Source organism: Lupinus angustifolius, chromosome LG11, assembly GCF_001865875.1.
Source record: "Lupinus angustifolius cultivar Tanjil chromosome LG11, LupAngTanjil_v1.0, whole genome shotgun sequence".
NCBI classification, from domain to species: domain Eukaryota; kingdom Viridiplantae; phylum Streptophyta; class Magnoliopsida; order Fabales; family Fabaceae; genus Lupinus; species Lupinus angustifolius.
In genome coordinates, this window is record NC_032019.1 from 9,534,108 (window position 1) to 9,546,732 (window position 12,625).

The following is a 12,625-nucleotide window of genomic DNA, read 5'->3' on the forward strand; positions in this document are numbered from 1 at the left end:
GATGAGGGGATCGTCATGACCGCGAACGACGCTATAATCACAATCATCAAAAGAGATCGGGCTGCTACCTAGTGGCCCTGATACTAGTGGGATTTCCGGACAGTTGATTACATGATTTCCCACACATACCTTTTCTGGGCTGCCCTGAACGTACCACTAGTGGCGAAGTTGCCGGATAAGGTGTTGATATCTACTAGACTCCATTATCGCCTATTGTTGGAACGATATTGGTCTCTCTGGTCCCTGTTCGAAAGGCGTTCTTGTTGAGTTTTTGGGGGGAACGTCTTCGAGGAGGGCTGGATCGACGTGGAGGTGGTGATCGCTCTTGGCGGATCCGAGCAATAAATTGTTGGAGGTACCCAGCTTGAATCAGGTCTTCAATAGTGTCCCAAAGAAGGTGTGGTAATCACTGTATTTGGAGCGGTCCTAGGTCCCTCATTTTCTGCCCGGATTAGGTTTTGGGAGTTGGACTAAATGGGTGGCTGTAACTTCTTGAAGGATTCTAGTGTGACTAGCATCGAGGGGGTGTATGAGATGTATTTAGGTTTTTTGGGTTGTCGTGGTGGGTCATCTCAAAGGTTTTCATTTGTTTTTGGGTGTTTGGCTTCCCGTGAGGGGAGTTGGTATTCTTTATGGTCGGTGGATGGGTAGGTAGGATGGGTTTCTTTTAGATTGATGAATTGTTGAGCCTTAGATCATAGTTCTTTCATTGTGAGGTCTGAATATTTAGCCAACTCCTGCCTGAAAAGGCCGTCCTGTAAGCCTATCACTAAAATATGCACCGCCACTTTCGGGCTCTGGGTGTGAACCTTCATGGCCTCCGAGTTGAATCTATCTAGGTAAGCTCGGAGGGGTTCATATGACTTCTGCCATATACCGGATAGGGTGTAGGAAGAGCGAGGTTGCTCTTTTCTGGTTGTGAAGCAGATGTTGAATCCGTTGGCGAGAGTGGTTCATTGATCAATATTGTTTGGTGCGAGTCAAGTAAACCACTATAAGGCAGCACATTTCAAAATGAGGGGGAATGCTCCACATTATGGGGTCGGTGACCCCATGTAAAAGCATTGAGGCTTCAAAGGCATCCAAATGATCTTGTGGGTCACTTGTTCCATCATATTGGTCGATGTTGCTAGGTCGGGTAAGATGTTTTCGGAGTGGTGAAGACATGATGGTTTCTGTGAAAGAATGTCTTTCTCGTGAGGAGCTGTGGTCGGGGGGTTGAGTTATCTGAGTGGTTTTCGTGTTTGGTCGTGGTATTAGTCTAGACGCTTCAGCGGATTTGGCGGAGTGCTCATCGGCAACTGGCCGCGAGGGTCCATTACTGGTTCGGGTCTATGCTGGCGAAGTTCGGCTAGTAGTTGGGCCTACTATTGGATAATTTGGCCTTGATTTTGGATCATGTGGAGGAGTTGTTGGGTAGTGGGGGCTTTTGGGATGGGGTTGAGTGTATGACTTTGGTTGGCTTGTTGAGATGATTGTACCAGTGTTGGGAGTGAGGGGTCAATGTAAGGGGTATCATGATTCGAGGGAATGTTTGTGTTGAGTAGTTCTACTTGGCTAGGTGGTTGGGCTTGGTTACGGGTGGTCACCATGTTGTAGGTAAGCCATAGACGGTGCCAATGTTCTTTGTTGCTAAAAGGGAATGGTTGGTAACTGGTGTAGAAAGGTTGGTGATGAATATGTGGTAGAAGGTGAAGAATCAGGGAATCTCGTCGGATGCCATCTGGACCTGTCGGGGGAGGTACCTGAAAGGGTTCTCTGACGTTCAACTCAATTGGTTATTCTAGAGAGATAATGAGAGTAAGTAAGATAGAAGTTGGAGTAATAAATGTAGCAATAAATGAGGGGAATGAAAATAATTATACTTCGTGTGTGGTCTCTTCTATTTATAGAGTTTAGGAAATGTTGAGATGGCATCTGGTCATTGGCTAGCATTTAACGGGTACAAGGGATGTACTCTTTGTTCTCCTTGCTTGACCTGCGGGTCTGCCTTTGTCGAATTTTCGGGGCAGGTAGAATGTTCTGGCAGCGTGACAGGTGGTTTGTTATCTGATATTGATGGCAAGTCAACGGTACATTAAATGGTATGTCAAATATGCATTAAATAACATGTTAGATGTGCATTAAATAGTGTGTTAGATGTCTTAATGTTGCGTTAGGAGCATTTATGGCATTTGCCACGAGTGGACCCGTCTAAGGCGAGCAACGCGGACATCAGAATATTGCACGAGATAGTCAGGGTAGAAGGGGATAGCCCGAGGATACCGAGCTGGAATAATCCCTATATTTTTGGGTGGAAATTAATTAAGTAAAGTTGAATTGACCTAGCTAAACTCCATTCAATAAGAATTAGTTTCATTCAAGTTTCGATATTAGTTCAATGCGAACTATTTTTCATATGTAAACTTGATTCGGTTAAAATTCATAAATATTTGAGCAGGTTAACTAGCTCAAACTTATGCTATATATATATATATATATATAATAAAAATAACCTTTTAAATCGATTTTATAGAAACAAATTCAATATATTTTATTCTTCTATTAATATAAAAGTATATACATTTATATAATACTTATACTATATTTTTCATATACAGACATATCTAAATAATTGAGTGAATTAATAAATCTAATGAATCAAACTATATTAAGCTTAAGTTTAGTTCGTTTCCTTAATAAACTCAATTTTTATCTCAAATTCATTTCATTTGGTTCATATCAATCATACTTATCAGACTAATTGAAAGTCGAGTGTTAAACAAATTTTGAATATCTCAACTCATTTCCAATCCAACTTATAATGTCTTATTTTGGATTTGGTTTTTGGATTTCCTCAACGTCACACTAATACTTAATAAACTCCTAGAAATTAAAACGAAAAATGAATGACCGTACTACATTGTGACCACTTTTTCCTTTGTAAGAAATCCAATTCAATTGACTCATACTTTACTAGATTGAAAACATATTTTAAGCATAAGGTGTTTTTGCTTTACCCATTTTTTGTTTTCATTTTTATTGAAAATAGAAAATATGGTTGAAAATATGTTTGTTTTCATTTTCGTGACACTATTGCAACCAAAATTTGGGAAAGTTATCATAGATCTTGAAAAACTTTATATATAATTGATAATTGTAGTTTTTTCCTTTGCATAAAACTTGAATTGTATTTCATAAGTAGTGTGGCTTAATATTATATCTTATTTTTCTTACTAAATAAATGTATTATTTATGATATGTGATATAAGTGTATGAGAGAATAATTTTAATAAAAAGTGATTGAATAATAAAATGTTTTTAAACTTTACATTAAATGTGGGTTTAAAAAATTGTTTACATTTAAATTTTAACTTCACTAAAAATTGATGTTTACTTGTTAGAATATACATAGTTAATCATATTTTTATTATTTATGAAATAAATGTTGTATTGAAAAAGCATAAAACAAACACATTTCATTGTTTACATTTTTTGGAAACAAAAATATATCAAATGAAACCAAGCATGAATTCTAATTTTCATTTCTTAAAAATGAAAATTGTTTTCAAGAAATGAATATAGAAAATAAAAATTGGAAGTATTTTCACAAAGCAAAGGGACCCTAAGTTTTTGTATAAAAAAATTGGATTTCAAATAGCTAAACTCTAGGTTGAATTTGGTTCAGAAGACAAAAGTTCAGAAAATAAAAGTTAGGGAAAAAATATTTAGGAAAATAAAAAGTGTATAAAATGAAATATTTCTTTAGTTGTTTAACTTGATAGAAAAGAGAAAGTAATGAACAAACAAATAGTTTAGATAAAAAAAAATGAGCAGGAATCTATTTACTCAAACTTATTTTCTATCATAACTATCAATTTTAGGAAAATTTAATGGTTTTAATTAGTGAGTAGATTTAAAGCATTAGATGTGCATAAAATTGATGACTATGATAATAAATAAATTTTAAAAACTTACACTTGAAGTAAGTGGATCTCCATACTAAAAAAATTATGCCAATACTAAGCTCTTATGATTTTTTTTTAAATTCCAAAGAGTTTAGCTACAATTATAAGTGTGTTAATATGTTGCAATTTTTTTAAAGTTTTAAGAGTTAAATACAATTATAATCATGACTAACCTCAGAGTTAAGGATATGTGGCAGTAAAATTGGATTATCACCCTCTCTTACATTGTTGCAGATTTTTTGGTGAAGCAAGCTTTCCGGATTGCATGCCGTCTCGTGTTTGAAAGTTTCTTCTTTCTTGGATCCTTCATGCCTTCTATAAATTATAGAAGCACACAGATACGTGAATATGATACATATCTAACACTGACACATTAAGCTGTTCAACGTATCTATGGTTCAGAGTTTATAATGACTTGTTTAATTTGGCGTTCTTTCCTTTGTAACAAAAAAAACTGGACCAAAGCAGGTGTAAATTTAATTTCAGGTTCAACTACTCGTGCCCATTAATTAAAATACGAATTATATCATGTGGAGCAACATCTGATTTTGACAGCGGCTTATATTAAATGTGTTGCAGGATAGGACTGAAATGTCAAATAGTACATCATTCTCAAATATGAAATCTATTTAAGAGGCCAAGTGGATGAGAAAGTTATAGAACATCACCAAAATATACCAAACATATTCTAGCATCCAACTTCTTTATTTTATGATTATTACCACGTGTATCATATTGTCTTGATAATAAATTATTTTACAAAATATAGTTTTAGTTTTATACTTCTTTTGCTTTGAGATTGATATAATTTCTTTTTATCTAGATACAAAGAACTTCCATTTCCTATGATTGATTTTATGCAGGAACTGATATATTCAAAAGGAGAAAATTTGGGAGTTTGTTGCTTGGGTATTTATTTATGATGTTACATGTCTCATTGCAGACCAATAAAAATATAACCTAAATCAAAATTATTAGATATTTCATATTTTTCTTTAAAAACTGCCAGTAACTCGTGCATTCATACTAGTAGTATTTTTTATTGCAAGATTAAGAACATATATTACATCTATATTCATATGGTTAAAAATATATATATTACTCGTGCATTCGCATGATTAAAAACACATATATTACATGTACATTCATATGGTTAAGAATACATATGTGACTTATGCATTCTCATGGTTAAAAACACATATCTTACTCGTAATTTGCATTGATGAGAAAACACATGTTACATGTACATTCACATAGTTAAAACGTACATATACCTGTATATTTGCATTGGTAAGAACATATGTGTTACTCATGTATTTTCCATTTCAAACACATAATGAAAATAAATAAAATTTTGATTTGAATTTTCTAATGAAAATAAGAAACCGAAACATGATAGTATGTAATTTTTCTAAAATAAATATTTTAAAAGTGGTAGAAAATGAAATGATTTTTTCCAATTTCAAACTTGATTTTTTAATAAAAATTGGGATCAAATCATGATACTATATGAGTCTTTTTCATTAAAAAATAGTTAAAAGTTGTAAAAAACTATAATTTCGAATTTGATTTTTTCATTATAATAGGAAAAAACTACAATTTAAAGAATCTGAATAGTGATACTAAAATTCAGTAAGAAAATATCACAGTTTTGATGGAGTGAAAAAATACAGTAATGCTTAGAGTAATAGTAAACGTTAAATAGTATAAATAGATTAATGTAAATATTAAATGATGTGAAACTGTATTGTATTTTCAATTTAAATTAAACAACTACATAGTGAGATAATTGTATTAAAGTTTTGTTATAAGATTTATATATGTTTGCTCACCCAACTGCTAACCCATCAAAATTTATATGAAGTTACACATATATACTCCTATGAGAGATGAAGAGCTAGGTGAGAGACAAATATGTGAAATGAAACGTGAAAGAGAAACATAAATAGTCTAGATGTGAAAAAGAATTTCAATATCCTATAATGTTCAATGATTATTACTTTCTAACTTAATAAAACATATGGATCAATTAGTAATGAGCATTAAATTATTAAAATATGAAATTTACAAGAAATAAGGATGTGGTGTGTCAAAATACATAGTAGGAGGGGTGAGAGCTAGGTTCGGAAGGTTAAGGCTTGTCCTTACCTGGTCCTAAATATTGGTGGAGTCATTTTTTTGAACTCGGACCCAACCCTAGACCTGACTAAATATCATGCATACTGATTTTAGATAAAGACTTATCAACATTATTTATTATTATGAATATGGAATTTGACATATAAAATGATATATATATATATATATATATATATTATTAATCATGTATATATAATGAAAAATTAGAGAACCAATGATACTTTCAACCAAATGTATCGTTACTCTGGACACATTTGAGTAAAAACACATACAAACATGATGAGTGGGTGACTATGAAATGGGTCAGGTCATGTTTAGTCCTTGCCCAACTCTATTAATCAGGTCTATATTTGAACTCGAACTTGATCCTAGACCTGATCAGTCTGATGCTATTCGAGTTCGATCATGATTGTGCCGTGTCAGGTTAGTGGGTGGGGCCAGTCCTGCTCACCCCTACATAGTAGTAGCATAACCTTTTAGGAGAAAAAAAGTTAGAGAAGATAACATGTGACTAGAAGGAGTTTTTTTATTATATAGTTAATAAATATACAATAGGAACAAAACCATTTAAATTTTTTTAAGCTAAAATATCTATTTTTGTCTTTCAAAATTTTTTGCGTGTCATAATTTGGTCATGAAATTTTGAAAAACTCAAAATATTAAATGTGTGTTAAATTGGTCTATTTTAACATTTTTTATTACCTTAACCAGGATAGTTTTTACTTACGTTTGTAATTTTTAAATACTAGTTTGAAATTTTAGTTTTTTTTCGAGGATCAAATTAATATACACAAAAATTGTTAAGTTGCAATGTGGATATTCATTCTCATTCTTAGAGAGATTGATTTCACTCTCGTTTTAAAGAGATTGATGTTGACAACGAGGAAATTATGTTGTTTGATGAAGCAACCCTCAATCTCTATCTATTGAGAGGAATAAGTGGTGTCTTTTGGTAAAGAAAAAAAATTTCTGAAGAAAATATGAATATCACTTTGACTATGAAATCATATTTGTTATTTGTTGAGAACTACATCCACATCTCTCTATGCTAAGAACAACAAAACATTTAACGTTTACAAGTAAATTTAAAGAATAACCGAATCTTTACGAGGACGAGGTACCACTCCATTTATGACAATACAACTATAATTCAAGTGAGACTCCTCTCTCTATGGTAAGAAAATGCTATGAAAAAGGAAAAATGATATATATTGACATTTATATTCTTTATATTTAAAATGAAATTACATTTTTATTCTTAAAATATAAAAGAAAAAGTTATTTCTCTCTCTATTATTACCTGAGAGCACTCTCACTCCTGTAATCCTAACTGGCTTTATTATAAGCCATCATCACACTAATATTAGAATAAAGCTATGGAGAAACTAAATGAAGAAACTTAAATGTTTCCTAAAAAGGAATGATTTTATATGAGATATAGTTGACATTGCACTTTACATAATTAAAGAATTGAAATAGAAAGGATATAAACGTTCAAGGTGCATGTACACATTTTTTTCCAACATAAGTACATATTAGACAGTACCTTCTGATGTGAAAGGTATAACCATTGCAATTATATGAGAAAAACAAATCCTTACTAACATAAAATATTGTCAATTAAGAAAACATCTTCCAACTTCAAACTCAACTCATCTTTATTTTTTTTAGGTCCAGTTATTTTCATTTATTGTATTGTTCTCCCCCATTCACATATAACCCTATTTCAGCCATTATAGTTGAAATTTAAGAAAATAAAATTCCAAAACAGGGCAGGTAGACACATTGAAACTCCAATGACAACAAGGCAGCTCAGGTCGTAGACCGACTTGATAGAGACTATGAAGGTATTATGGTTATAATAGATAATGAAACACACCCCAAACAAAGGGTGACACCCATAGAAGAGGAGACAAGGAATTAGGTTTAAACCTAATTCTAATTATATTAATTAGTAAAAATAGAGAGAAAATTTTGGGGGAAACACTCATAATTAATTCTAATAAATATTATTATTTTTTGGAAAAAACATGCATATAAGGAAATCTAATGATTGTGCTTATTATATTTTGGGGAAAAATAGATAGATAAATAGGAACATAAGTAGTATATTAATAGCTAAATATACCCCTCACGTACCAGTATTTTACAAGTGCCCATACTAGAGAGTACAGCTTATCATGTGACCATGCAATCAACCCACCACAAATAATGCATATTTTCCATAGTCTCTTGAGAAGAATATCATAAAAGAAGCAAAATATTTCATGTGAGCCAGATTGCCGTTATAGACATTGTGAAGAGCGCATTCCATAAGTTCTGATTTCTTTATGAATAATTTTTTTGCTGGCATCTGCTTCCACAAGTACAAGAACATGAGTAACCCACACTTGTCAACTTGTGTGAAAAGTGAAATTTAGGGAGTCAATCCTGGATAACGGAATATAACGGTCGACCCAAAAAACATTATAGCAGGTGGCAGGATGACTATCATGTCTAACGGGAAAATACGCCTAAAATACTAAAATGGTGTGGCAATGAGAGGTTGAGATGAAGTCATGGTTGTGAAAGAAGTGGGTATGTGAGAATGGAAGTGAGAGGAAGAAGTTTTGCCCTAAAAATGTATATGGGGGAGGTTGAGATGAGAGTGAGTGGCCAAAATTGCAGAGCTTAAAGAGGGAAAGGAGTGGAAGAGGGTTTCACATGTTTTGCAAATATTGTTGAAAAGTGTTTTAGGGTTTCATGCATTGCTCACATGTTTATAGAAGAGGGAAGAATATGGAGGGGTAAGTTACAACCACGCCACATATTAAAAAGGGCAAAAGGGGCTTTTCCCTTTTAAAAATTAGGGTTTTACACAGAATATTGTTGGAGTAGGTTCTGACTCGCGATTTAGCCCATGAAGCCGCTGCTCTTTAACCTGCAACAGGTGCGTGCGCAACGACCATCTGTGTCGCTACACGCCCTTTCAAAGCATGGAAAGGTTGACAACCATCATGACGCCACTATCCCATCGCGATAGCGCACTATTGACTACTTATAGTGAAATCCTCCTCAAGCTCAAATTTCAAGATAGAAATATCATTTTGCTTTCAAAAAACTAAAGAATTGCTTAACTAAGGAGCTGCAGATATGAATGTTTTCAGATGATATCTACATGATGACTTTTCTTTTTTAATAAAAAGTTGCACCCTCAACATTACCCATACCTATTCTACTAAATATTAATGTCCATACCGATTAATTTTGCACACATAGAATACATTGTCAAATTGAACATTCCAAAAAAAGATGCAGTGTGTGCTAAAAAAGTTTTCTTCTTCCTATAGAATTCACTCAAAGGAGAATTCTGTCTTCCAGTCATATACTAAATATTATGCTCCAGCCCCACCTGAACCCAGAGTGAAGAAACTATGCAGTTTTACATCGACTCTGAAAGAAAATATTTACCATTCTTAAGAATTTGAAACAAGACAAAGAACAAGTATTCTTGGTTCAGAATGCTTAGGTTCAGTCTAATATACCGGTACTCTAAAAAAGGGCCCTAACAATACCTTACTAGCTCAGAATTTAAGCAGTTTAATGTTGACACTACCCACTAGAATAAACACAAAAGCATTCTTAAGGGTTTTTAATCCCTTCACCTTTTTGAGTAAGGAACTAATCCTTTTCGGGATACGTGGTTGCCCTTCCCAACAAGTGTTGCTCCCAGAAATCGAACCCTTGACCTTTTGGTCATCCTGGGATCTAGCAGTGCCTTACACCACTAGACCAATGCAAATAATCAAATGTTCCAGCACTAGCAACTGAGATTCATACACATAAGTTATAATAGTAACCTAAAGAACGCCATAAGTTACACTTTACTGGATCCCTCCTTTAACAGTGGACCACACGTCCACACCAGTGCTCACAGAAAGTAAGAACCTAGTCATGATAACAAAATGCTTAAACTCCCTCACAACCACAACTAGTTTATTAGACAGTAATGATATATTGGCAGCAAGCAAGCAAAATGAAGACATCATGGTAAAATTTCATCAATCAATTAAAAGATATAAGGTAAAGGGTTCACAGTTGATTAGATCCTTGGGAGAAAACTGGGGGAAAAAAAGGCACAACCAGAACAAAATTAGTTACCTAATATACTACAGCCCATGCTCTCAAGTAGCTGAACAAAAAAGATTACAGCACAAAATAACATTATAATCTATCAATTTCAACGCGTCATCTAAAACACAAGTAAAACCTCATTTGTCAAGTTCCATTGCCTGGGCAGCTTTAGCTTTAGCCAGAGCTGTCATCCTTGTCTTCACTCTTCTCTTCCCCACCTGAAATCCACTTGCACCCTTCTTCCTTTTCTTGTCATTACCATCAACCTAAATACAAAGGAGATAAAAAGAGAAAAGATAAATATATCCTTAAACACAAACATTCATCAAAAGCAAAGAATGGACAATTTAGTTTACCCTCGAAAGGTTGGATCTTTTGTTCATATTATATTGCACTATAAAGGGTTACTTTTTAGTTCACAAGATCAGTTTCACTCACTTCAAATGTAAACTAATTACTATGAAGAATAACAATCAGATTTTGAATTTGATTGACTGCTAACAACTATCAAGCATTCAAGCCTTAATCCAACTAGGTGGAATCGGCTACATGGGTCAAACTAAGCCATAACGCTTTATCATAAATCATGATGAATTTGACAGACTGTCATCATTAGTAAACAAAAACTTGACACAAAAGACAACAACTTGACACTGCCGATCAAAATTAATCCTTAAACACGCACAAAAGGAAAAAGAACAATTTAACCTCCCTCCTCTTGGCTTTCACTCTACAGTTACAGTTTGAATGCCACAAGAGTGCCGACTAATCCAAATTTGAACCAAACAGGACCATAAGGGCATCAAAGCTCCCCTGTTGAGTTGTTAACACAGTTGCATTTACAAAAGCCTAATTTAAGAATTTTAACATACCAGCTAATCTACACGCTCAATCATAGTTAATTCAGCTTTCAACTAATTATTATCATGAATATTAACAAATAGGGTTAGAATTCAATCCATTATCACCATTCGCAAAACTAAAATTGGCACTAAAGTTAACAACTTTGTACACAGCTGATCAAAATTAAACCTTCAGAAAAAAATTGCAAGTTCAAAAAGGGAGACTTACTTTCATTTTATTTTGCTTTGCCTGGAGCTTCTTTTGCTTATTTTCCTTCTCTTGCTTCTCCCCTGCACAAAAAACAAGAGATCATAAAATTGAGCATGAATTTGAATGAGGCGAAAACGAAGGAAAAGAGAGATTTGAAAAAGGTGAAAACGTACTTCGGAGATCGAATTCATACTGATTCTTTCTCTTGGCAAGGTTATTCTTCTTCGACATTTTTTTTCTGAACACTGTTGCTTGCTGAATCGGTGTTGGTAAGAGTTTGAGGTTTCAAGAGTCAGGGTATGGTGTGAATGAATTTCTAGTAAACCCTAATTGAAAGCCACTGAGTTTTTCAATGATATGAGATATTTTTCTACTATTTTTTATTTAGTCCAAGATGTATGGGCCCAATACTATTTTACATTTAGTCCTTATAGTTTACTAGTTTTCAATATTGTCCAAGCTGCATAAGGAACTATAGTGCCAAGTTTGAGACTTCATTTTTGCATATCTAATAGAATGTTAGTTTTTAGGTTTCATGATTGGGCCAAAACTTGGATCGTGTTGGACCATTTTATGTATCATTGGTCAAAAAAAATAAAGTTAATATATATTTAATTCATGTTTTACCTTTCTGACCAATGAGAAACAAGAGTTATATACAGTGGTACAAAATTTGGGATAAAAGATGTGACTAAAGTTTGTTGACTCTAAGCAAATAATTTTTATGAAATACATGCTTAAATATGTAATTGATCTTTCAAAGATTAGCAAGTTTTGGATTTAGTCTTTATCTTTTATGTTTTAAGTAACTAATTAAACATTGCTTCACAAGTGAGTAATCTAAACTCTTTTTCTCTCTATACAAGTTTGATGTAAGATTTTGTCATATTTCCTTACAATCTTCATGTGATAAAACTTGTTGTAATTCCTTTTGATACTGAGAAATCTCTAAAAATATATTTATTAGCTAACATGTCTCATACATTGTCTATGTAAGTTTTGTGGTAATATGTCATATTTATTGACAGTGATTTAGCTATTTTAAAACATACAAATTTGTTATCTCTTTATACATGATATACCATATACCACAAGACGAGGTTGGATGGAAGTGTTCGTTATTAATTTTTATTTTCATGTTTTCTATGTGCACTTTACATTAATAAGGGGTTTTAATTAGATAGTTCATATACAAAAATGTAAATTAGTAGTTGTCTTGTATACATTTTTTTTATTTTTTGCAATTCATTTTACTTTTCAATATTTTCAAGCTCCTAATTAAGATTGTAGAATCTGGAGAGTTCATGAGAAAATATATGACTCCATTAGCCATACTATGAAATTAGTGGATTATATTAGATAATATGATATTT

The 12,625-nt window shown here is 32.9% G+C and overlaps 1 protein-coding gene across 2 annotated transcripts; it reads right to left on the reverse strand.

Moving 5' to 3' along the window:
- On the reverse strand, window positions 10,097–11,591 carry LOC109359346. Of its 2 annotated transcripts, XM_019603973.1 has the most exons (4): window positions 11,426–11,591; window positions 11,271–11,332; window positions 10,311–10,465; window positions 10,097–10,248 (listed from the first exon to the last, which is right to left on the reverse strand). In XM_019603973.1, exons 1-3 carry the CDS (start codon window positions 11,481–11,483, stop codon window positions 10,337–10,339), a joined length of 249 nt encoding a protein of 82 aa, XP_019459518.1. In that variant the 5' UTR covers window positions 11,484–11,591; the 3' UTR covers window positions 10,097–10,248; window positions 10,311–10,336. The 2 variants fall into 2 exon arrangements, with proteins under 2 accessions (XP_019459518.1, XP_019459517.1); XM_019603972.1 differs by having other exon boundaries at window positions 10,097–10,465.

Excerpts from the sequence above, each read along its gene's own strand:
- LOC109359346 (XM_019603973.1), bottom strand. The coding sequence starts at position 11,483 with ATGTCGAAGAAGAATAACCTTGCCAAGAGAAAGAATCAGTATGAATTC. Across the intron at positions 11,333-11,425 it reads GTATGAATTCGATCTCCGAA|GGGAGAAGCAAGAGAAGGAA; the intron begins GTACGTTTTCAC and ends TTTTTTGTGCAG. Across the intron at positions 10,466-11,270 it reads CAAAGCAAAATAAAATGAAA|GTTGATGGTAATGACAAGAA; the intron begins GTAAGTCTCCCT and ends CTTTGTATTTAG.